The sequence below is a fragment of the Entelurus aequoreus genome, linkage group LG26 (genome assembly GCF_033978785.1).
Source record: "Entelurus aequoreus isolate RoL-2023_Sb linkage group LG26, RoL_Eaeq_v1.1, whole genome shotgun sequence".
NCBI classification, from domain to species: domain Eukaryota; kingdom Metazoa; phylum Chordata; class Actinopteri; order Syngnathiformes; family Syngnathidae; genus Entelurus; species Entelurus aequoreus.
Genome location: NC_084756.1, coordinates 36,149,355 through 36,177,007, shown reverse-complemented (window position 1 = coordinate 36,177,007; position 27,653 = coordinate 36,149,355). Strand labels below are relative to the sequence as shown.

Here is a 27,653-nt window from a genome sequence, read left to right as displayed (position 1 = left end):
ACAGTTGTTTTACCTGTTCTACAACACCCGTTTTAGTATTATTGTCAGGACGAGGATTTTTACGCAGCTTTCTGCGAGATTTGTTCTCCCGGGATGCAAACGGACTTGACCGGACAAGGCTCGCAGGTAAAAACATGATTTAATCTTTCTACACAGGTAAAAAAGACAGGATCTAAAACAAAACAAAAGCGTGCCGGTCGCACGAGAGGCTAAGGAACATAAAACTTTCACTTAGCGTAAACTATGGACATAAAATAAACAACACTTACTGTGGCATGAAAATAGCAAATGGACATTCACAGTGACTGAACATGTAAATACACGGTTAATAATTTTCAGCTTTGCGAAGCTAAAAAAATAGAAGCTAAGTTAGCTACGGAGCTAACGTGATAGCAGGCTCAAATGCATAATGAAACAAAATTTTAAAAAACCCTGACTGGAAGGATAGACAGAAGATCAACAATACTATTAAACCATGAACATGTAAATACACGGTTAATAATTTTCAGCTTTGCGAAGCTAAAAAAAAAATAGAAGCTAAGTTAGCTACAGAGCTAACTTGATAGCAGGCTCAAATGCAGATAGAAACAAAATTAAAAAAAACCCTGACTGGAAGGATAGACAGAAGATCAACAATACTATTAAACCATGAACATGTAAATACACGATTAATAATTTTTTAGCTTGGCGAAGCTAAAAAAATAGAAGCTAAGTTAGCTACGGAGCTAACGTGATAGCATCAGTCTCAAATGCAGATAGAAACTAAATTAAAAAAAAACCCTGACTGGATGGATAGACAGAAGATCAACAATACTATTAAACCATGAACATGTAAATACACGGTTAATAATTTTCAGCTTGGCGAAGCTAAAAAAATAGAAGCTAAGTTAGCTACAGAGCTAACGTGATAGCAGGCTCAAATGCAGATAGAAACAAAATTTAAAAAAAACCTGACTGGATGGATAGACAGAAGATCAACAATACTATTAAACCATGAACATGTAAATACACGGTTAATAATTTTCAGCTTGGAAAAGCTAAAAAAAATAGAAGCTAAGTTAGCTACAGAGCTAACGTGATAGCATCAGTCTCAAATGCAGATAGAAACTAAATTAAAAAAAACCCTGACTGGAAGGATAGACAGAAGATCAACAATACTATTAAACCATGAACATGTAAATACACGGTTAATAATTTTCAGCTTGGAAAAGCTAAAAAAAATAGAAGCTAAGTTAGCTACAGAGCTAACGTGATAGCAGGCTCAAATGCAGATAGAAACAAAATTTTAAAAAACCCTGACTGGAAGGATAGACAGAAGATCAACAATACTATTAAACCATGAACATGTAAATACACGATTAATAATTTTCAGCTTTGCGAAGCTAAAAAAATAGAAGCTAAGTTAGCTACAGAGCTAACGTGATAGCAGGCTCAAATGCAGATAGAAACAAAATTTTAAAAAACCCTGACTGGAAGGATAGACAGAAGATCAACAATACTATTAAACCATGAACATGTAAATACACGATTAATAATTTTCAGCTTGGCGAAGCTAAAAAAAAATAGAAGCTAACTTAGCTACGTAGCTAACGTGATAGCATCAGACTCAAATGCAGATAGAAACTAAATAAAAAAAAACCCAGACTGGATGGATAGACAGAAGATCAACAATACTATTAAACCATGAACATGTAAATACACGGTTAATAATTTTCAGCTTGGCGAAGCTAAAAAAATAGAAGCTAACTTAGCTACGGGGCTAACGTGATAGCAGGCTCAAATGCAGATAGAAACAAAATTTTAAAAAACCCTGACTGGAAGGATAGACAGAAGATCAACAATACTATTAAACCATGAACATGTAAATACACGGTTAATAATTTTCAGCCTTGCGAAGCTAAAAAAATAGAAGCTAAGTTAGCTACAGAGCTAACGTGATAGCAGGCTCAAATGCAGATAGAAACAAAATTTTAAAAAACCCTGACTGGAAGGATAGACAGAAGATCAACAATACTATTAAACCATGAACATGTAAATACACGATTAATAATTTTCAGCTTGGCGAAGCTAAAAAAATAGAAGCTAACTTAGCTACGGAGCTAACGTGATAGCATCAGACTCAAATGCAGATAGAAACTAAATTAAAAAAAAACCTGACTGGATGGATAGACAGAAGATCAACAATACTATTAAACCATGAACATGTAAATACACGGTTAATAATTTTCAGCTTGGCGAAGCTAAAAAAATAGAAGCTAACTTAGCTACGGAGCTAACGTGATAGCATCAGTCTCAAATGCAGATAGAAACTAAATTTAAAAAAACCCTGACTGGATGGATAGACAGAAGATCAACAATACTATTAAACCATGAACATGTAAATACACGGTTAATAATTTTCAGCCTTGCGAAGCTAAAAAAATAGAAGCTAAGTTAGCTACAGAGCTAACGTGATAGCAGGCTCAAATGCAGATAGAAACAAAATTTTAAAAAACCCTGACTGGAAGGATAGACAGAAGATCAACAATACTATTAACACGCGAAGTCCCAGAGAAGGGTCAATTGACATTTTTACCTAGAAAACACACAAGAGGGTCATTTGACCCCTAGTCTCCCCTGTGGACACTCCTTTTGTTATGAAAATGTGGCTGTTAGTGGCACACGGCAGGGGGCCACTTGAGCCTGTGTGGGGGAGGGGACCTTACAGCTCAAGCTTTAGTTCTGAGGTAGGTTGTGTGTGTTTTTGCAAGGATCCACAGAATGAAGGGATCAACACTCTGACATTTATTGTTAAAAAAAATACAAAACAAAACATATTTACAAAGAATGAAAAAGCAACTGTTTTCCCAGTTTTGGTGTGGAGGGTTGTTGCAGAAGCAATTGTTATTTTTGTGTGCCAAAAATAGTTTAAAAAAAAAAATTTACAAAGAAAAAAGCATATTTACAAAGAATGAAAAACCATGTCCATGTAAACGTGACTGACATACATTTGAGCAGTCACTCACAATCCTGGCACTGCCATTGCTCCTTTCGGCATTTCCCACATGTATAATTTTTCTGTCTACCTAGACAAACTGCCCCTAACAGCCTCATTACCATAACAAAATGAGTGATTAGTGTATTCGGGAAAAGCGTCGGGCCAAATGACCCCTCTCTGGGTCTTCTAGGTAGACAGAAAAATGCTGGGACTTCTAGTGTTAAACCATGAACATGTAAATACACGATTAATAATTTTCAGCTTGGCGAAGCTAAAAAAATAGAAGCTAACTTAGCTACGGAGCTAACGTGATAGCATCAGACTCAAATGCAGATAGAAACTAAATTAAAAAAAAACCTGACTGGATGGATAGACAGAAGATCAACAATACTATTAAACCATGAACATGTAAATACACGGTTAATAATTTTCAGCTTGGCGAAGCTAAAAAAATAGAAGCTAACTTAGCTACGGAGCTAACGTGATAGCATCAGTCTCAAATGCAGATAGAAACTAAATTTAAAAAAACCCTGACTGGATGGATAGTAGTAAAAAAATGTTTGTTTTTTTTTGTTTTGTTTTTTGTCATAAAGAAATACAATCATGTGTGCTTACGGACTGTATCTCTGCAGACTGTATTGATTTATATTGATATATAATGTATATATTGTTTTTTTTTATGTTGATTTAATTTAAATTAAAAAAAAAAAAAAAAATATATATATATATATATATATATATATATATATATATATATTTTATTTATTTATTTATTTATTTTTTTGGTCATAAAGAAGTACAATCATGTTTGCTTACGGACTGTATCCCTGCAGACTGTATTGATTTATATTGATATATAATGTATATATTGTTTTTTTTTATGTTGATTTAATTTAAATAAATAAATAAAAAAATATATATATATATATATATTTTTTTTTGGTCATAAAGAAATACAATCATGTGTGCTTACGGACTGTATCCCTGCAGACTGTATTGATTTATATTGATATATAATGTATATATTGTTTTTTTATGTTGATTTAATTTAAATTAAAAAAAATAATAATAATTTTTTATTTTTTTATTTATTTATTTATTTATTTTTAACTTCTTGTGCGACCGCGGCCCGGTACCGGTCCGTGGCCCGGTGGTTGTGGACCACTGATCTAGACCACAGATCATGCGTGGCGAAGTTGGTAGAGTGGCCGTGCCAGCAATCGGAGGGTTGCTGGTTACTGGGGTTCAATCCCCACCTTCTACCATCCTAGTCACGTCCCTTGTGTCCTTGGGCAAGACACTTCACCCTTGCTCCTGATGGCTGCTGGTTAGCGCCTTGCATGGCAGCTCCCGCCATCAGTGTGTGAATGTGTGTGTGAATGTGTGTGTGAATGGGTGAATGTGGAAATACTGTCAAAGCGCTTTGAGTACCTTGAAGGTAGAAAAGCGCTATACAAGTACAACCCATTTATCATTTATTTATTTATCATGACAATTAGATGTCTGTCTATCTGTGTTGGCCCTGTGATGAGGTGGCGACTTGTCCAGGGTGTACGCCGCCTTCCGCCCGAATGCAGCTGTGATAGGCTCCAGCACCCCCCGCCACCCCAAAAGGGACAAGCGGTTAGAAAATGGATGGATGGATGTCAGCTTCAGTTTGTTTCAACTCTGCTTCCCCTGCAATCTTACAGAGATGCCACCAGGGGGCACTCTAGTTAAAGCTGAAGCCTCCATGGTGGTGCATAGGTCCTCTCTCCAGTCTGTGGTTTACTCACTAGTTGCTCTGAATTTGTTGTACTTGTTGTGTATTTCCTTTATGACAGACAGGGGTGTCAAACTTGTTTTCATTGAGGGCCACATCGCAGTTATGCTTGCCCTCAGAGGGCCGCTTTTAACAATGAGTAATATATAGTAAAGTTAAGTTCAAGTTAAAGTAGCAATGATAGTCACACACACACTAGGTGTGGTGAAATTATTCTCTGCATTTGACCCATCACCCTTGATCACCCCCTGGGAGGTGAGGGGAGCAGTGAGCAGCAGCAGTGTCCGCGCCCGGGAATCATTTTTGCTGATTTAACCCCCAATTCCAAGCCTTGATGCTGAGGTAACGGCTCCCATTTTTATAGTCTTTGGTATGACTCGGCCGGGGTTTGAACTCACCACCTACCCATCTCAGGGCGGACACTCTAATGAATATACATATATAATACATTAACAATATATTTTTTTACATAAGCTGCAAAAAATATTTTAATTTGACTTTAAAAACTGGCAGCTCAGTCACCATAATTTTACAGTAAAAGCATAAAAATTAGGGATGTCCGATAATATCGGCATGCCGATATTATCGGCCGATAAATGCGTTAAAATGTAATATCGGAAATTATCGGTATCGGTTTTTTTATTATCGGTATCTGTTTTTTTTTTGTTTTTTTTTTATTAAATCAACATAAAAAACACAAGATACACTTAGAATTAATGCACCAACCCAAAAAACCTCCCTCCTCATTCACACAAAAGGGTTGTTTCTTTCTGTTATTAATATTCTGGTTCCTACATTATATATCAATATATACCAATACAGTCTGCAAGGGATACAGTCCGTAAGCACACATGATTGTGCGTGCTGCTGCTCCACTAATAGTACTAACCTTTAACAGTTAATGTTACTCATTTTCATTAATTACTAGTTTCTATGTAACTGTTTTTATATTGTTTTACTTTCTTTTTTATTCAAGAAAATGTTTTTAATTTATTAATCTTATTTTATTTTATAATTTTTTTTTAAAAGTACCTTATCTTCACCATACCTGGTTGTCCAAATTAGACATAATAATGTGTTAATTCCACGACTGTATATATCGGTTGATATCGGTATCTGTAATTAAAGAGTTGGACAATATCGGAATATCGGATATCGGCAAAAAGCCATTATCGGACATCCCTAATAAAAATGTAACAAATGGAATAGAGAAACAATACCACTGTTTTTAGCGGTAAAATTCAAGCAACAGATCTGTCAGTTGTTTAGTTTTTTTACCGTAAAATCTTGTTGTTTTAATGTTTTTTTTGTTTGTTTTTTAATGTTTTAGTGTCTTACTGTATATAAAAAAAATAAACAGTACCAAAGTTGATTTTACGGTGAAAAACTCAGTCGGTGGAATTTAACCGTAAAATCTGTTGTCAATTTTACAGTCTACAATTTGATTGTTAATTTGTTTTTGAAAAACATAAGTCAAGCAGATATTTAAGTACAGTATTTATATTTATTTTAACTTAACATATTTTTGGAATACATGATAATACGATATTTTGATAATATTGATTTTTAAAAGATATGCTATTGCATGCAGTACATGATTTTTAATGTCAAAAGGGAAAGAACAAACATGTTTAGTCAGAAAAGATTAAGCATTTTTTATTAACGCATATTATTTCCAGGCTTTCGCGGGCCACATAAAATAATGTGGCCCCCGGGGCCTTGAGTTTGACACCTGTGATTTAGGGATTCAAAACAATTCTCAATTCAAAATCAATACTTTTTTAATAACATTGGGTGCCAGTTAGAGATGTCGATAAATGCGTAAAAATGTAATATCGGAAATTATCGGTATCGTTTTTTTTATTATCAGTATCGTTTTTTTTTTTTATTGTTTTTTTTTTTTTTTTTATTAAATCCACATAAAAAACACAAGATACACTTACAATTAGTGCACCAACCCACCCCATTTACACTCATTCACACAAAAGGGTTGTTTCTTTCTGTTATTAATATTCTGGTTCCTACATTATATATCAATATATATCAATACAGTCTGCAAGGGATACAGTCCGCAAGCACACATGATTGTGCGTGCTGCTGCTCCACTAATAGTACTAACCTTTAACACTTAATTTTACTCATTTTCATTAATTACTAGTTTCTATGTAACTGTTTTTATATTGTTTTACTTTCTTTTTTATTCAAGAAAATGTTTTTAATGTATTTATCTTATTTTATTTGATTCATTTTTTAAAAAAGTACCTTATCTTCACCATACCTGGTTGTCCAAATTAGGCATAATAATGTGTTAATTCCACGACTGTATATATCGGTTGATATCGGTATCGGTTGATATCGGTATCGGTAATTAAAGAGTTGGACAATATCGGCATATCGGATATCGGCAAAAAGCCATTATCGGACATCCTTAGTGCCAGTTCTATGATTAACTACATTGCTCCATAAAATAGATAACCAGCTCTGGTCAATTTCTATATTAAAAGAAAACTTTTTTTTTTTTTGTTAAAATTATACCCAAACATTTACTAAAGTGGCTGGGCAGGACAGATTTTTTTTTGAAAATTTTTTAATTTTTATTTTTTATTTGTATTAATTAGGAATGGCTACAAACAAAAATCCCAATTCTTTCAAAAATCAATTTTTTTTGACTCCCTAATTTCATTCCGTTCTGTCCTCCCCTACTTCCTCTCATCATGTTTCTCCTCTGTGTGCCACTTCAGGCGGAGGCCACAGAAGAAGACCTTCTCCTTTTTCTCGGCTGACGTCTGGTCCTTCAGAGGGGTGAGAACAATTCCTTGTGCTCGCTTTCTCAAGCAGTGTCAGGTTCAAACACTGAAGACATCTATTAAACAGACAAGAAGCAAGGAATCATGCAGAGACAGAGTTCCATTTTGCTCAATGAGGAGAGACGTATTGGGCTGTACACTCAGTTCCAGTTCCAACCTACGCCCTAAGGCACAGCCCACGTGCTCCACTATTTATTCGGGAGGTCCCTGGTTACATCACTGAGGCTGCTCCTGAAGAAAGGGGGGGGTGATTTCAGCAGCCCGTTAGACACGATATAGGATTATTCAGAAATGGAAATGTGCTGACACTCGTGATATCGCCCGGTCTCTGCTTTGTCTGCGTCAAGGTACTCTATGTTCGCCCTTGGCAGTCAGGAGGCCGAGTCTGGACACAAACACTGATACGAGACGACTCGCAATCCAAGATTGCAAGTTGTCCCTTTGCACGGATAGAAAAGTACAACTTCAGCACAATTGATAATAACTATAGCAACGGCCTTTAAGCATAAGAGTTGTGTGACAACTTATACATACACTACCGTTCAAAAGTTTGGGGTCACATTGAAATGTCCTTATTTTTGAAGGAAAAGCACTGTACTTTTCAATGAAGCTAACTTTAAACTAGTCTTAACTTGAAAGAAATACACTCTATACATTGCTAATGTGGTAAATGACTATTCTAGCTGCAAATGTCTGGTTTTTGGTGCAATATCTACATAGGTGTATAGAGGCCCATTTCCAGCAACTATCACTCCAGTGTTCTAATGGTACAATGTGTTTGCTCATCGGCTCAGAAGGCTAATTGATGATTAGAAAACCCTTGTGCAATCATGTTCACACATCTGAAAACAGTTTAGCTCGTTACAGAAGCTACAAAACTGACCTTCCTTTGAGCAGATTGATTTTCTGGAGCATCACATTTGTGGGGTCAATTAAATGCTCAAAATGGCCAGAAAAAGAGAACTTTCATCTGAAACTCCACAGTCTATTCTTGTTCTTAGAAATGAAGGCTATTCCACAAAATTGTTTAGGTGACCCCAAACTTTTGAACGGTAGTGTAATTATTTTAACATTTCCCTCCTGTTTGTCACATAACTTCCCCAGAATCTTTTTATCCCTAATAACTAGAGATCTCCGATAATATCGGCCTGCCGATATTATCGGCCGATATATGCAGTAAAATGGAATATCGGAAATTATCGGTATCGTTTTTTTTATTATCGGTATGGTTTTTGTTTTTTTTTATGTTTTTTTTTATTAAATCAACATAAAAAACACAAGATACACTTACAATTAGTGCACCAACCCAAAAAACCTCCCTCCCCCATTTACACTCATTCACACAAAAGTGTTGTTTCTTTCTGTTATTAATATTCTGCTTCCTACATTATATATCAATATATATCAATACAGTCTGCAAGGGATACAGTCCGTAAGCACACATGATTGTGCGTGCTGCTGGTCCACTAATAGTACTAACCTTTAACAGTTAATTTTTACTAATTTTCATTCATTACTAGTTTCTATGTAACTGTTTTTATATTGTTGTACTTTATTTTTTATTCAAGAAAATGTTTTTAATTTATTTATCTTATTTTACTAATTTTTTTAAAAAGTACCTTATCTTCACCATACCTGGTTGTCCAAATTAGGCATAATAATGTGTTAATTCCACGACTGTATATATCGGTTGATATCGGTATCGGTTGATATCGGTATCGGTAATTAAAGAGTTGGACGGTATAGCTCGGTTGGTAGAGCGGCCGTGCCAGCAACTTGAGGGTTGCAGGTTCGATCCCCGCTTCCGCCATCCTAGTCACTGCCGTTGTGTCCTTGGGCAAGACACTTTACCCACCTGCTCCCAGTGCCACCCACACTGGTTTAAATGTAACTTAGATATTGGGTTTCACAATGTAAAGCGCTTTGAGTCACTTGAGAAAAAGCGCTATATAAATGTAATTCACTTCACTTCACTTCACAATATCGGAATATCGGATATCGGCAAAAAGTCATTATCGGACATCCCTACTAATAACTTTTTCTTGCGATTTTCAGTTAATAGTTAATTTCCATAGGGCCAGGTTATGTTTACACTCAGAGTTCAACATCATTTTTTATTTTTTTTATACATAGTCACCAGGGTCTGAAAAACAAACAAGTTAAATAACAGTGACATGCAATATTTTTAAAATATTATATGGATACAATGGATACAAAATGCCTTCAAAACTCCAAAAAGCAAGTGAAAACATCAAAACAGTGAAAGAAAAACCTATGTAAAAACACTTATGGTAATTGTTTGTAAAAGGCCAGTTTAAACAAGTTTTAGTTCAATTTTGTCGTCGCTAAATGTCCACAAACATGAATTATTTCTTAGGCATGAGATACAAATAGAAGCATGTGTTTCTTTGTCCAAGCGGAGTTAATGGTCTTGTTGTCGTCTTCTGCTGGGGGTCTCCGCGTCTCCTGTCGCCCCTAATTTTAGCCTGTTTTTCCCGACCACCGTCACTTCCTGTTTGTCCAATGGGAACTGAGAGGTGGACGCACACAATGCAAAGGGTTCCTGTCCTTCGGGGAGCGAGAGGGTGCTTTTTAGAGGAGACGAGGAGCATTCGGAGGGAGGCGATACCATGCGGGAGGAGACGGAACAGGCAGGCGAAGACGTCGCTCTCTGCTGATGCGTGGAAGGGAGCTGATGGGAAGGAAGAAGTGAAGGCGAGGGGGGAACGGCGGCAGCAGATGTGACCGCAAATATTTCAGCTCAAAAATTGAGGAGCAGGTCTCACACTGATGATGGGCTGCTGTCTGTTTGTTTACTACCGGGTAAGTCCGTGATGGAAAAATACCAGACAGACACTCTAAAGCCAGAGAGAGAAAAAAATATTCAGTCTAAGCCTGGGTACCTGGAGAGCGGGTCCAGACTGAGATCTAGGGGAAAAAACACCTCATAGCCATAGCACACATAAACTCATTTTAATTAGATGTGGATAACTTTTGATTCATCACGACTAAAAATGTATTATATTAATCATGTGCAAAGAGAGTTGTCTTTAGTTTTGCCAGGAATCAACGTCGTTGTCGTAAACGTGCGCAAAGTTCACAAGATCAGTATATTCAATAAGGGTGTAAAAAAAAAAAAAAAATTCAGATTAATCGCGATTCTTATTTGTAACGATTCTTAATCGATTAAAAAATATCTAAAATCGATTTTTTTAAATTTTCTAATCTATCCTGTCCAGCCACTCAGGCAAATCATATTTTGGATGTAGAGAAGAGGTGTGAAACTCATTTTATTGTACAGCCCTTTGAGACACTTGTGATTTAGGGCTATATAAATAAACATTGATTGATTGATTGATTGATTAATCAGCTGTGGATAACATTTGAAACATCACGACTAAAAATGAATTATATTAATCATGTGCAAAGAGACTCATGAATTGAATGCACTTAATATGTTTATTAAACACCTTTAACACCGTGTTCATGTCAACAACATGACCTGTTACTCCTTATGTGATATTACACATAAACACGATCAGTATATTCAATAAGAGTGTAAAAAAAAAAAAAAAAAAAGGATTTTCAAATTAATCGCGATTCTTATTTGTAACGATTCTTAATCGATAAAAAAAAAATCTAAAATCGATTTTTTTTCCCCCCCTAATCTGTCCTGTCCAGCCACTCAGGCAAATCATATTTTGGATGTAGAGAAGAGGTGTCAAACTCATTTTAATCAGCTGTGGATAACATTTGAAACATCACGACTAAAAATGAATTATATTAATCATGTGCAAAGAGACTCATGAAAAACAATGAATTGAATGCACTTAATATGTTTATTAAACACCTTTAACATCGTGTTCATGTCAACAACATGACCTGTTACTCCTTATGTGATATTACACATAAACACGATCAGTATATTCAATAAGAGTGTGAAAAAAAAAAAAAGGATTTTCAGATTAATCGTGATTCTTATTTGTAACGATTCTTAATCGATAAAAAAAAAATCTAAAATAGATTTTTTTCCCCCCTAATCTGTCCTGTCCAGCCACTCAGGCAAATCATATTTTGGATGTAGAGAAGAGGTGTCAAACTCATTTTAATCAGCTGTGGATAACATTTGATTCATCACGACTAAAAATGAATTATATTAATCATGTGCAAAGAGACTCATGAATTGAATGCACTTAATGTGTTTATTAAACACCTTTAACACCGTGTTCATGTCAACAACATGACCTGTTACTCCTTATGTGATATTACACATAAACACGATCAGTATATTCAATAAGAGTGTAAAAAAAAGAAGGATTTTCAGATTAATCGCGATTCTTATTTGTAACGATTCTTAATCGATAAAAAAAAAATCTAAAATCTTTTTTTTCCCCTAATCTGTCCTGTCCAGCCACTCAGGCATATCATATTTTGGATGTAGAGAAGAGGTGTCAAGCTCGTTTTAATCAGCTGTGGATAACATTTGATTCATCACGACTAAAAATGAATTATATTAATCATGTGCAAAGAGACTCATGAATTGAATGCACTTAATGTGTTTATTAAACACCTTTAACACCGTGTTCATGTCAACAACATGACCTGTTACTCCTTATGTGATATTACACATAAACACGATCAGTATATTCAATAAGAGTGTAAAAAAAAAAAAAAAAAAAAAAAGATTTTCAAATTAATCGCGATTCTTATTTGTAACGATTCTTAATCGATAAAAAAAAAATCTAAAATCGATTTTTTTCCCCCCCTAATCTGTCCTGTCCAGCCACTCAGGCAAATCATATTTTGGATGTAGAGAAGAGGTGTCAAACTCAATTTAATCAGCTGAGGATAACATTTGATTAATCACAACTAAAAATGAATTATATTAATCATGTGCAAAGAGACTCATGAAAAACAATGAATTGAATGCACTTAATGTGTTTATTAAACACCTTTAACACCGTGTTCATGTCAACAACATGACCTGTTACTCCTTATGTGATATTACACATAAACACGATCAGTATATTCAATAAGAGTGTAAAAAAAAAGAAGAAGGATTTTCAGATTAATCGCGATTCTTATTTGTAACGATTCTTAATCGATAAAAAAAAAATCAAAATCGATTTTTTTCCCCCCCTAATCTGTCCTGTCCAGCCACTCAGGCATATCATATTTTGGATGTAGAGAAGAGGTGTCAAGCTCGTTTTAATCAGCTGTGGATAACATTTGATTCATCACGACTAAAAATGAATTATATTAATCATGTGCAAAGAGACTCATGAATTGAATGCACTTAATATGTTTATTAAACACCTTTAACACCGTGTTCATGTCAACAACATGACCTGTTACTCCTTATGTGATATTACACATAAACACGATCAGTATATTCAATAAGAGTGTAAAAAAAAGAAGGATTTTCAGATTAATCGCGATTCTTATTTGTAACGATTCTTAATCGATAAAAAAAAAATCTAAAATCGATTTTTTTCCCCCCCTAATCTGTCCTGTCCAGCCACTCAGGCATATCATATTTTGGATGTAGAGAAGAGGTGTCAAGCTCGTTTTAATCAGCTGTGGATAACATTTGATTCATCACGACTAAAAATGAATTATATTAATCATGTGCAAAGAGACTCATGAATTGAATGCACTTAATATGTTTATTAAACACCTTTAACACCGTGTTCATGTCAACAACATGACCTGTTACTCCTTATGTGATATTACACATAAACACGATCAGTATATTCAATAAGAGTGTAAAAAAAAAAAAAAAAAAAGGATTTTCAAATTAATCGCGATTCTTATTTGTAACGATTCTTAATCGATAAAAAAAAAATCTAAAATCGATTTTTTTTCCCCCCCTAATCTGTCCTGTCCAGCCACTCAGGCATATCATATTTTGGATGTAGAGAAGAGGTGTCAAGCTCGTTTTAATCAGCTGTGGATAACATTTGATTCATCACGACTAAAAATGAATTATATTAATCATGTGCAAAGAGACTCATGAATTGAATGCACTTAATATGTTTATTAAACACCTTTAACACCGTGTTCATGTCAACAACATGACCTGTTACTCCTTATGTGATATTACACATAAACACGATCAGTATATTCAATAAGAGTGTAAAAAAAAAAAAAAAAAAAGGATTTTCAAATTAATCGCGATTCTTATTTGTAACGATTCTTAATCGATAAAAAAAAAATCTAAAATCGATTTTTTTTCCCCCCCTAATCTGTCCTGTCCAGCCACTCAGGCAAATCATATTTTGGATGTAGAGAAGAGGTGTCAAACTCATTTTAATCAGCTGTGGATAACATTTGAAACATCACGACTAAAAATGAATTATATTAATCATGTGCAAAGAGACTCATGAAAAACAATGAATTGAATGCACTTAATGTGTTTATTAAACACCTTTAACACCGTGTTCATGTCAACAACATGACCTGTTACTCCTTATGTGTTATTACACATAAACACGATCAGTATATTCAATAAGAGTGTGAAAAAAAAAAAAAGGATTTTCAGATTAATCGTGGTTCTTATTTGTAACGATTCTTAATCGATAAAAAAAAAATCTAAAATCGATTTTTTTCCCCCCTAATCTGTCCTGTCCAGCCACTCAGGCAAATCATATTTTGGATGTAGAGAAGAGGTGTCAAACTCATTTTAATCAGCTGTGGATAACATTTGATTCATCACGACTAAAAATGAATTATATTAATCATGTGCAAAGAGACTCATGAATTGAATGCACTTAATGTGTTTATTAAACACCTTTAACACCGTGTTCATGTCAACAACATGACCTGTTACTCCTTATGTGATATTACACATAAACACGATCAGTATATTCAATAAGAGTGTAAAAAAAAAAAAAAAAAAAAAAAGATTTTCAAATTAATCGCGATTCTTATTTGTAACGATTCTTAATCGATAAAAAAAAAATCTAAAATCGATTTTTTTCCCCCCCCTAATCTGTCCTGTCCAGCCACTCAGGCAAATCATATTTTGGATGTAGAGAAGAGGTGTCAAACTCAATTTAATCAGCTGAGGATAACATTTGATTAATCACAACTAAAAATGAATTATATTAATCATGTGCAAAGAGACTCATGAAAAACAATGAATTGAATGCACTTAATATGTTTATTAAACACCTTTAACACCGTGTTCATGTCAACAACATGACCTGTTACTCCTTATGTGATATTACACATAAACACGATCAGTATATTCAATAAGAGTGTAAAAAAAAAAAAAAGGATTTTCAGATTAATCGCGATTCTTATTTGTAACGATTCTTAATCGATTAAAAAAAATCGAAAATCTATTTATTTTTTTCTAATCTGTCCTGTCCAGCCACTCAGGCAAATCATATTTTGGATGTAGGGAAGAGGTGTCAAACTCATTTTAATCAGCTGTGGATAACATTTGATTCATCACGACTAAAAATGAATTATATTAATCATGTGCAAAGAGACTCATGAAAAACAATGAATTGAATGCACTTAATATGTTTATTAAACACCTTTAACACCGTGTTCATGTCAACAACATGACCTGTTACTCCTTATGTGTTATTACACATAAACACGATCACTATATTCAATAAGAGTGTAAAAAAAAAGGATTTTCAGATTAATCGTGATTCTTATTTGTAACGATTCTTAATCGATTAAAAAAAATCTAAAGTCGATTTTTCTTTTCTTTCTAATCTGTCCTGTCCAGCCACTCAGGAAAAGACGTACTCATATAGTAGTACAGTTGGCACAGTACAGTAAACTGACAGTTAATATTTAAACATTTGACATTTCAAACCATTTTGAACAGAAATAGTTCATGCACATTCAGGTAAATTCCTCAAAATTACAATTAAAAACATTTTGGCCGGGGGCCGGGCTGTATATATGCGCACTAATTGACTGAAAGAGCACGCACTTGGCGCGATGATGTCATGTTATCTATGGAAAAATGCATTTTTAGACAATATGATTTGCCTGAGCGGCTAGGAGACCCCGAGAGTAACAAGCGCTTGCCTTGTTGCCTTTCCATTAAGAACAATAAATTAGTTTTTAGTATAAGTTTGCTGGTTTCAAGAAATGTAATGCCGAGCGCATATCATTATGTCAAGATAATGGCACTAGCATTTACTTCATTTAAGAATATTTTTCAACATATTGAGCAAAAAGGTCTCTTTTTTTCTACCAAGAAAAGTGCACTTGTTATTAGTGAGAATATACTTATTTTAAGGTTTTTCTTTACACTTACATGTTGCAGGTAATAGTATTCTATTTTCATTTGTCGTAATTAATACATTCTGAATAAATGAGGTGATGGTGTTCATCAGTCACGTGGGTGGAGTTGAGTCCGGCAGAGTTTTAAAATGCTCTCATTGGTGTTCATTTTTCATCTATCAGAAGACAAAATGAATATTATCAAAATCAAATTACAGGGTGTTATTAATGTAATTTACTCATTTAAATCGTGTGATTTATTCTGTGCACATGTAGCATCATCTACAACAAAACCTGCTCATTTGGACTCATTTCATTAATCGCACATGAAGTTAGAAGGGGATACACGTTATTTCAGAATATTTATATATGTGCGCCCAGAAAATGTGTCCCCAGTACAACACTGATTGTACAGATTTACAAAAGCATTTATTTGCGTCGAACTTAACAATACACATTTTGTTCCATTCCGATCACTAATAAGCAGTGTAAGTACACGGTGCCCAACGATAGTATCATAACACGGCACATACCGTATTTTTCGGACTATAAGTCGCAGGTTTTTTTTCATAGTTTGGCCGGGGGTGTGACTTACACTACCGTTCAAAAGTTTGGGGTCACCCAAACAATTTAGTGGAATAGCCTTCATTTCTAAGAACAAGAATAGACTGTCGAGTTTCAGATGAAAGTTCTCTTTTTCTGGCCATTTTGAGCGTTTAATTGACCCCACAAATGTGATGCTCCAGAAACTCAATCTGCTCAAAGGAAGGTCAGTTTTGTAGCTTCTGTAAAGAGCTAAACTGTTTTCAGATGTGTGAACATGATTGCACAAGGGTTTTCTAATCATCAATTAGCCTTCTGAGCCAATTACAACACTGGAGTGATAGTTGCTGGAAATGGGCCTCTATACACCTATGTAGATATTGCACCAAAAACCAGACATTTGCAGCTAGAATAGTCATTTACCACATTAGCAATGTATAGAGTGTATTTCTTTAAAGTTAAGACTAGTTTAAAGTTATCTGCATTGAAAAATAAGGACATTTTAACGTGACCCCAAACTTTTGAACGGTAGTGTATGTGTGAAATGATTAACACATTAGCGTAAAATATCAAATAATATTATTGATCTCATTCACGTAAGAGACTAGACGTATAAGATTTCATGGGATTTAGCGGTTAGGAGTGACAGATTGTTTGGTAAACGTATAGCATGTTCTATATGTTATAGTTATTTGAATGACTCTTACCATAATATGTTACGTTAACATACCAGGCACCTTCTCAGTTGGTTATTTATGCCTCATATAACGTACACTTATTCAGCCTGTTGTTCACTATTCTTTATTTTAAATTGCCTTTCAAATGTCTATTCTTGGTGTTGGCTTTTATCAAATACATTTCCCCGAAAAATGCGACTTATACTCCAGTGCGACTTATATATGTTTTTTTCCTTCTTTATTATGCATTTTCGGCCGGTGCGACTTATACTCCGGAGCGACTTATACTCCGAAAAATACGGTAGCTCCGCCCCCTCTGAAGTCAGCCGATACAAAGAATTGCTACTGCGACATCCAGTGGACACATTTAGAACTGCAGACTTTATTAAATGTTTGGGTAGAATTTTATTAAACAAAACCCGTTATCTTTTAGGTATTTTACGGAAGAATGTAGTTAATCATAGAACTGGCATTAAAAATTATATTTTGAATGGATAATCGTTTTGAATCAAAAATGGAATCGAATCGCGTGGTGCCCAAAGATTCCCGTCCCTAATATTCAATATGAGTGTGTACGGCAGGGGTGTCCAAAGTGCGGCCCCGGGGCCATTTGGGGCCCGCAGCTATTTGTTTACCGGCCCGCCACACATTCTGGAAATGCTATTGCAAAAATTAAAAAGAAACATTAAAAAAAAGTGGAAATCTAACTAGAAAAAGTTGCAATGTTGACACAAAGCTGCCATGCAGGCTGTTTTTTTTTGCTTTTGTCTATCTTTCTTTTTCTTTCTTTTTTGCCATTGCTCAAAAAAAAAAAAATCAATGTTATAATGGATTATTGACCTATTCAAGGCTCCAATTATTTCAAATATTTCACTTTAAAATGTTTTATGTGGAAAATATTGCATATATTGTGTGGTTGCCATACAAAAACATCAACGTTTTCTTCGACAAAAGAGCATAAAACAAACAAAATAATAGTTCAAACGTAAAATGGACAGATATATCTGAAGTTGATCCCGTAACTTAAGTGTTGAAAGTTTAAAAAAAAGAATAAAAATGTATCACTTTATGAGTGGGGCACCTTTTGTATCCTAAATATATTTAATGGGATTTTATTGATCTTTTCACTGTGATTACTCAAAAATAATAATGAATTAAAATCAACGGTGTCCTGCATTATTGATCTTTTTAAGGCTCTAATTACTTCACATCAAACATTGCTTTCTGAATGTTTTGGGCAGTGGGGGAAAGACTTCATATTTCACTTTTATTATAAAAAAAACCATAAAAAATCAACCTGAAATTGATATACTTTAGAGATTTACTGTAAGCGTTAAATAAATAAATAAAATAATAATATGACTTGTTTTAACATTTTAATGACTTAGACCCTTCAGTGTTTCCCATAAACTGCCAAGATACCTGTGGCGGTGGGGGCGTGGCTACCATGACATCATCGAGTAATTTGCATAATTTACTACAATGATATGATTTTCTCTAAAAAGGCTCAAAAAATGTACACTTACTAATTAATAATAACAGTTTTGTTTTAAACGTCCATCCATCCATCCATCCATCCATTTTGCAATATAATTACAACACTTTATGTACATATTTATATACAGATTTGAACAATAAGTTATTCACTGAAATATATTTATTAATTGTGGTTCTTACAAAAAATATATCTTATAAAATATAAAAGCTAAAATGTCTCTTAAAGCTCTGCCCCTTTAATTAGTGCATACTAAATAATTTAACTTTAGCCTACTACTACAACCACATTATTTACCAGCAACATAAAGTGAAACAGAGGCAGAGGTGTCCTGCCACAGTCAGTAACAAATAAACAGAAAACAGTAGTGGTCAAATACAAATAAGGCAACAAGAGAAGTATCCTACACTTCTCTTTTGTAAAGTAAATCTGAACAGCCTATATGGGCATCTACATCAACTATATGATTTGCCTGAGAAGCTGGACAGGACACAAAAAAATAAATAATATTTTTTTATTATTTGTGGCGGACGTAATTCTTTCGTGGCGGGCCGCCACAAATAAATTAATGTGTGGGAAACACTGCCCTTTATGGTCCCTGTGAGCCCTAAAGGTTAAAAAAAAAAAAATCAATTAATTTTGTTATGGTTGGAAAATTAAAAATATCAAAATGGCCCCCACATGCTTTATTTTTTCCGTGTGCGGCCCTCAGTGGAAAAAGTTTGGACACCCCTGGTGTACGGGAACCTGGTCATGGACCTTGGACCAGAGTCCTGGTCTTGAATGTCCTTTAATGGCAGGGAGTTGGGGGGGTAAAGGTAAAGTCTGCCAGGTTAAATAACGTCCGACTGACAACAAAGACGCCACACAATACCGCGTAAACGTCACGCTTCCCGCCATTGTCTCGCCCACGCGGTATCCCCCCCTCGCTCCTCTCCTCGTGTCCTCTCCTCGCCTCCCGCGTCTCGCTTGTCACACTTCGGTGCGACCTCAACGACCCAGCAGGACTGTGTGTTTCTTCCTGTTTAGTTGCCATGGCGCCCGGCAGGAACCGCCGCGCGGCAGATAAAAGGGTGTTGCCTTGTTGATGTCAGGGGTTAGTGACTCGACCTATACCTTCTCCAGTAAACGCATGCAAGTGCGTGACATGAACAAAATACAAATAAAAAGCACGATGTAGGCTTGTCGGTCTTTTTTTTCTGTGCCAGCAGAAGGACGATACTCCTAGTAGTTTACGTTTAGGCTGCCAGTATGTCCACTATGATGACGTCATAAACACACGTGTGCTAATGTGAGGTGTGATGCGCTTTGTGTGTTGCAGAAGAAAAGGAAGCAGGCGAGTAGAGATGCAGACTCGCTCAGTCTCTGCAGTCTGGAGATCAACGTAAGTTCACTTCATCCACTTTGAAACCCCAAAGTCAACATGATCCCTTAGAGCAGTGGTCCCCAACCACCGGGCCGTGGCCCGGTACCGGTCCGCGGACCGATTGGTACCGGGCCGCACAAGAAATTAAAAAAAAAAAATAATAATAATTTTTTTTTTTTTTTTTTTTTTTAAATCAAATCAACATAAAAAACACTATATACATTATATATCAATATAAATCAATACAGTCTGCAGGGATACAGTCCGTAAGCACACATGATTGTATTTCTTTATGGGGAAAAAAATAAATAAATAAATAAAAATTTTAAATACCCCCACCCCCACCCCCACCGGTCCGTGGGACAAATTTTCAAGCGTTGACCGGTCCGTAGCTACAAAAAGGTTGGGGGCTGGAGCCCGGTACCGGTCCGGAGCCCGGTACCGGTCCGTGGACCGATTGGTACCGGCCCGCGGCCGCACAAGAAATAAAAAAAATATATTAAAAAAAATATATATATATATATACATACATATATATATATTTTTTTTTAAATTAAATCAACATAAAAAACACAATATATACATTATATATCAATATAAATTAATACAGTCTGCAGGGATACAGTCCGTAAGCACACATGATTGTATTTCTTTATGACAAAAAGGTTGGGGACCACTTCCTTTGAGCACAGGTGTCAAACCCAAGGCCCGGGGGCCAGATGTGGCCCGCCACTTCCTTTTATTTGGCCCTCGAAATCCTGGAAATAATATGTATCAAAGTAATGTAACATGTCTTACTAAATGTATTATTTCTTTCTATTTTGGCAGAAAGAAAATACATGTACTCCAGGAAATAGCAAATTTTGTTAACTTAAATATTGTTTAATTATGCAAAAATATATTATCAAACATTCAAACCATTTTTTTTAAATACAAATAAATACTAATAATAATGAAAAAAGCAAGTTATCCATCAAATTGTGCAATGTAAAAGTAGCAATAGATTCAATGGTAAAATTGTGAAATTTACTGTGTTTTTTTACAGCATTTTTCTCTAAATGAAAAAAACTGTACTTTTTTTTACTGTAATAAACTATGGTGTCGTTTTGGCATTTACAGTAATACACCGAAAAATCTACAGTTGTTGATTAGCGGTAAAAAAAAACAACAAAAAAAACTGGCAGCTCTGGTGCCAAAATTTTACTGTAAAAATGCAGGTTTTTTAAATTGACATTAAAAAAACAAATGTAAATTTTACAGTAAAATTGTGGCAACTGCGCTGCCTTTTTTTTTTTTTTTTTTTTACCATTCAAACCATTTTTTAAATACTAATAATAATGAAAAAAGCAAGTTACCCATCAAATTGTGCAATGTAAAAGTAGCAATAGATTCAATGGTAAAATTGTGAAATTTACTGTGTTTTTTACAGCATTTTTCTCTAAATGAAAAAAACTACTTTTTTTTACTGTAATAATCTATGGTGTCGTTTTGGCATTTACAGTAATACACCGAAAAACCTACAGTTGTTGAGTTGCGTTAAAAAAATAAATAAAAAATGGCAGCTCAGGTGCCAAAATTTTACTGTAAAAATGCATTTTTATTTTTATTTTACATTAAAAAAACAAATGTGAATTTTACAGTAAAATTCTGGCAACTGCGCTGCTTTTTTTATTTTTTTTATTTTTTTACCATAAAAACAGCAGTACTGTTTTTCCATTCACAGTAATATACCCACAATTTTAAGGTGAAATTATTGCAATTTACCATATTTTTTTTTACATCTTAGTTTAAAAAAACCCAACTACTAATAATATGCATAAAACATTATGTAGTAATAGTGTTCACTGTTAAAAGTGGCCCTCTGGGGCCAAACATAATTGCGATGTGGCCCTCAGTGAAAACGACTTTGCCTTAGAGCTTTTTCAAAAATGGGGGGGGGAATATATTTTTTGTTGTAATATTGTTTGTGTAGGAGGACAAACATGACACCACCAAACTTCCTAATTGTCAGAAATCCAACAGTTTATATTAAACATGCTTCACAGATGAGAGGATTTGGCGAGCGCCGTTTTGTCCTACTAATTTCGGCGGTTCTTGAACTCACCGTAGTTTGTTGTTTACATGTACAACTTTCTCTGAGGCTGCCACAGTTAACTGTACCGCTGCCGGGTATTTTTTTTTCTATACTTTTATTGTAATATTTTCAGAATGTGTTTGTCCTATTTTTGGCCAAAGTAAGACAAAGAAAACAATCTGAAGTTGTGAGCTCCACTAACCGCGTTAAACCCAGATTGCGATCTAACAAAGGTCTTAACTCATTCTCCTTCTATGCCACATCAATATGGAATGCACTCCCATCAGGTGTAAAAGAAAGGGCATCTCTATCCTCCTTCAAAACCGCACTAAAAGAACACCTCCAGGCAGCTACAACCCTAAACTGACACCCTCCCCCCACCACATCCCACCTCCCCGGATTGTAAATAACCAAATGTAAATAATCAAATGTATATACTTGTTCTTATGCTTTCTGAGCTCACTATGTTCACCGCTCGCTGTACATATCCTACCAAGTCAGACCTACACTGTTACAATGTCCATTTCTCAGATGATATCATTGTTGCACTGCAAAAAGTCAGTGTTCAAAAACAAGGAAAAAAACCACAAAAATGAGGGGCATTTTACTTGAACTAAGCAAAATTATCTGCCAATAGAACAAGAAAATTTGGCTTGTCAAGACTTTCCAAAATAAGTAAAATTATCTAACCTCAATGAACCCCAAAATAGCTTAAAATAAGTATATTCTCACTAATAATAAGTGCACTTTTCTTGGTAGAAAAAACAAATATGAGACTTTTTTGCTCAATATGTTGAAAAATATTCTTAAATGAAGTAAATGCTGGTGCCATTATCTTGACATAATGATATGCGCTCTGCATTACATTTCTTGAAACCAGCAAACTTATACTAAAAACTAGTTTATTGTTCTTAATGGAAAGGCAACAAGGCAAGCGCTTGTTACTCTCGGGGTCTCCTAGCCGCTCAGGCAAATCATATTGTCTAAAAATGCATTTTTCCATGGATAACATGACATCATCGCGCCAAGTGCGTGCTCTTTCAGTCAATTAGTGCGCAAGAAATATATATATATATATATGTATGTGTATGTGTGGGAAAAAATCACAAGACTATTTCATCTCTACAGGCCTGTTTCATGAGGGTTTCCTCAATCATCAGGAGAAATCTCCTGATGATTGAGGAAATCCTCATGAAACAGGCCTGTAGAGATGAAATAGTCTTGTGATTTTTTTCCCACACATACATATTACGCTCTACCACGGTATCGAGCACTATTTTTTTTGGATAATCTAATTAAGACACACACATATATATATATATATATATATATATATATATATATATATATATATATATATATATATATATATATATATATATATATATATATATATATATATATTTTTACAACCCAGAATTCAGGATTTATCTGAATGTGGATGAACTATTTCTGTTCAAAATTGTTTGAAATGTTTAAATATTAACTGTCAGTTTAATGTACTGTGCCAACTGTACTACTATATGAGTACGTGTTTTCTATTGTTTCATTGAAAATAAAACAGCAAAGTCCATTTGGCTGTCATCTGTTTTAATTATGAGACACAATTGTGTCAAAGTCATGATTTTTTTTATTTCATGCTTGAAATAAGAAATGATGACTTTAAAAAAGTAGTTTTATACTTGTGAGTGTTGATGACACAGCTTTGCAACAGTTGATATTCTAGTTTCAAGCATGTTTTACTCAATATAGCTCATCAAATCTCAGCAACAAGCTGTAATATCTTACTGAGATCATTTAGGAGCAAAACACTTAAAACAAGTAAAACACTCTAACATAAAATCTGCTTAGTGAGAAGAATGATCTTATCAGACAGAAAATAAGCAAATATCACCCTTATTTGACATATTTCATCTTACTTAGATTTCCGATGTACAATACTACAGTATATGTAACAGCTGCAACAAGAAAAAAAGGGCAGCATAAAATAGAGAATAGATCCAGCAGAAAATAGACATTATAAACAAATATTATCGGACAAATAAAAAAAATAATTGAGATTTCCCGCGGGCCGGATTTTGGGTTGGGGGTTGTGGCTTGTCGGGGTGTTTTGTCCCCCGTGTTGGGTCCCCCATCTTGCTTGTGTCTGTATTTTTAGAGCTGGTTACTGCCAGTTCCTTCCCGGGCGTTTCCCGCTCAGCTAAGTCCAGCACAGGATGTTTGTCCCCCTTGACTCCTGCCAGGACTAATCTGACCGGTTGGGTTTTACAATTGTTAACTAATCGATCCCAACAAGTCAAGGTGAACGGTATTTTATCACCTGAAGGATGTGTGCTTTCAGCCCTTCCTTTTTATCCTGTACACAAACACGTGCCAGGGTAAGCATGCTAACAGGACGCTAGTGACACGGCCATTGTCAGTCTTCTCAGTGGAAATGAGTCCAGCCATGGTCCCGTTGTTACTGAATTTGTTTATACAGCTCAACATATCTACAAACCCCGTTTCCATATGAGTTGGGAAATGGTGTTAGATGTAAATATAAACGGAATACAATGATTTGCAAATCCTTTTCAACCCATATTCAGTTGAATGCACTACAAAGACAACATATTTAACTCATAAACTTTTTTTTTTTTTGCAAATAATAATTAACTTAGAATTTCATGGCTGCAACACGTGCCAAAGTAGTCGGGAAAGGGCATGTTCACCACTGTGTTACATGGCCTTTCCTTTTAACAACACTCAGTAAAGGTTTGGGAAGTGAGGAGACACATTTTTGAAGCTTCTCAGGTGGAATTCTTTCCCATTCTTGCTTGATGTACAGCTTAAGTTGTTCAACAGTCCGGGGGTCTCCCTCGTGCTATTTTAGGTGCCACACATTTTCAATGGGAGACAGGTCTGGACTACAGGCAGGCCAGTCTAGTACCCGCACTCTTTTACTATGAAGCCACGTTGATGTAACACGTGGCTTGGCATTGTCTTGCTGAAATAAGCAGGGGCGTCCATGGTAATGTTGCTTGGATGGCAATTCACAGATGTGTAAGTTACCCATGTCTTGGGCACTAATACACCCCCATACCATCACACATGCTGCCTTTTACACTTTGCACCTAGAACAATCCGGATGGTTCTTTTCCTCTTTGGTCCGGAGGACACGACGTCCACAGTTTCCAAAAACAATTTGAAATGTGGACTGGTCAGACCACAGAACACTTTTCCACTTTGTATCAGTCCATCTTAGATGAGCTCAGACCCAGCGAAGCCCACGGCGTTTCTGGGTGTTGTTGATAAACGGTTTTCGCCTTGCATAGGTGAGTTTTAACTTGCACTTACAGATGTAGCGACCAACTGTAGTTACTGACAGTGGGTTTCTGAGGTGTTCCTGAGCCCATGTGGTGATATCCTTTACACACTGATGTGGCTTGTTGATGCAGTACAGCCTGAGGGATGGAAGGTCACGGGCTTAGCTGCTTACGTGCAGTGATTTCTCCAGATTCTCTGAACCCTTTGATGATATTACGGAGCGTAGATGGTGAAATCCCTAAATTCCTTGCAATAGCTGCTTGAGAAAGGTTTTTCTTAAACTGTTCAACAATTTGCTCAGGCATTTGTTGACAAAGTGGTGACCCTCGCCCCATCCTTGTTTGTGAATGACTGAGCATTTCATGGAATCTACTTTTATACCCAATCATGGCACCCACCTGTTCCCAATTTGGGATGTTCCAAATAAGTGTTTGATGAGCATTCCTCAACTTTATCAGTATTTATTGCCACCTTTCCCAACTTCTTTGTCACGTGTTGCTGCCATCAAATTCTAAAGTTAATGATTATTTGCAACAACAAAAAATGTTTATGAGTTTGAACATCAAATATGTTGTCTTTGTAGCATATTCAACTGAATATGGCTTGAAAAGGATTTGCAAATCATTGTATTCCGTTTATATTTACATCCAACACCATTTCCCAACTCATACAGAAACGGGGTTTGTAATACGAAGGACGTGATTATTGATTTTAGAACCCACATCAATGCCAAACCTACCACAGTCATTGAAGGCAAGCAACTGGCAAGGCAACTTTATTTATATAGCACGTTTACAACAATTTTAAAAAATTGGACCAAAGTGCTTTACAGGTTAAAAAGCATAGAGCAAAAAACTAAACTAAACTAAAAAACTAAAACAAACAAAGAACATAAACAATGCATAAGCTTAACAAGATAGTGCAAAAGAAATACGGTGAAAGGGTTTGGATAAAAATAAATAAATTGCAAGATAAAAATAATGAAATAATAAAAGTGCGACAAATTGAAACAAAAAAAACTACAACAAAGGTGGGGGGAGGGCGGGAGGGGGGACTAGCAATGGTGGCCGAGTGGGCGGGCTCAGCTCAGGGTAAAGGCCAGCGAGAAGAGGTAGGTCTTAAGAAGGGTTTTGAAGACCCCCAGGCTCTGGGCTGACCTAATGTGGAGGGGAAGGCTGTTCCAGAGCTTAGGGGCGGCCACGGAGAAAACTCTGTCCCCTCTGGTCTTTAGCCCGGATCTGGGGACCGCCAACAACAGTTGGTCAGCTGACCTTAGGGCTCTAGACGAGGTATGATGGTGATTCAGTGTTTTATCCTTCATAGTTAATATTGTAAATCCCACATTCTTTATTTTCATGCACATTCTGGGTGTCTCATTCAGTAAAACTATTTAATATTCCCTTCTGTTTTTTTAAGGCGATCTGTCATTACGTTTTTAGTATTTAATCAGACATTATTGGGAGGTTTTATATTAGTGTTCTTCAAAATCAGATATACCGGCCCCCCCGACACATTTTTTCTCTAAATTTCACCCCCCGAGTCAAAATAATTGCCCAGGCCTGACATATATGATGTGTTTACTTTGTAAACAAGTAAACACAGTCTCAAAGGAATATACCCTGCGGAGGCACTTTCTAGAGCAGTGGTTCTTAACCTTGTTGGAGGTACCGAACCCCACCAGACCAGTTTCATATGCGCATTCACCTAACCCGAACCGGAATCATAAAATGATGTTATTATATTAAAGAAATACTAATAAAGATATATTTTACAAACGGAAAGTTACAGGAATGTACGCATGATCCCATGTTTACATCTCATTGTGCAACATGGGAATGTCTTAGTGGGAACTAAATGCGATATCTGAAAGGGGTACACATTATTTCCCAAACAGGACCCCCGCCCAGACATAGAATACTAGTACACAGCTCATGAAAAACAATATGTTATAGTCAGTGTAAGTGGGCCAAAACTCTTATATTAGAAAATAATCTCATGGAAATGACTGCTGTCATTTGATTACAATAATAAAACATTGAACTTGTTATTTAGTCGGGTTTGGGACAGGTGTGCTGCAGGTGTGACGTCGCTCACATGTGCTCCACTGAATGCTCAAGGAGTTTTTGTGTTTGCACATATGGAAAATTAGAGGGAACATTGTTTGGGGGTATCCATAATACACCGACAGGGAGAAGTTTTTGTTTACACGATGAGTCGGGCGTGTCTTGACCTCCACGGCGGAGGCTCTGCCGAACCCCTGAGGCCGACTCACCGAACCCAGGCTAAGAACCACTGTTCTAGACCAGTGGTTCTTAACCTTTTTTCAGTGATGTACCCCCTGTGAATTTTTTTTAAATTCAAGTACCCCCTAATCCAGGGGTCACCAACGCGGTGCCCGC

The 27,653-nt window shown here is 35.6% G+C and overlaps 1 protein-coding gene across 2 annotated transcripts in view; it reads left to right on the top strand.

The window, feature by feature from the left end:
- arhgef3 (Rho guanine nucleotide exchange factor (GEF) 3) overlaps positions 1–27,653 on the top strand; it is an 89,216-nt gene that overhangs the window by 11,421 nt on the left and 50,142 nt on the right. Inside the window, exons 2-3 of one of the 2 annotated variants that reach the window (XM_062038087.1) lie at positions 7,481–7,541; positions 19,833–19,895. In XM_062038087.1, the coding sequence (XP_061894071.1) occupies positions 7,481–7,541; positions 19,833–19,895 (124 nt within the window). Of the gene's footprint in view, positions 1–7,480; positions 7,542–10,095; positions 10,370–19,832; positions 19,896–27,653 lie in introns of those variants that run through there. The other variant, XM_062038088.1, reaches the window with a different exon arrangement.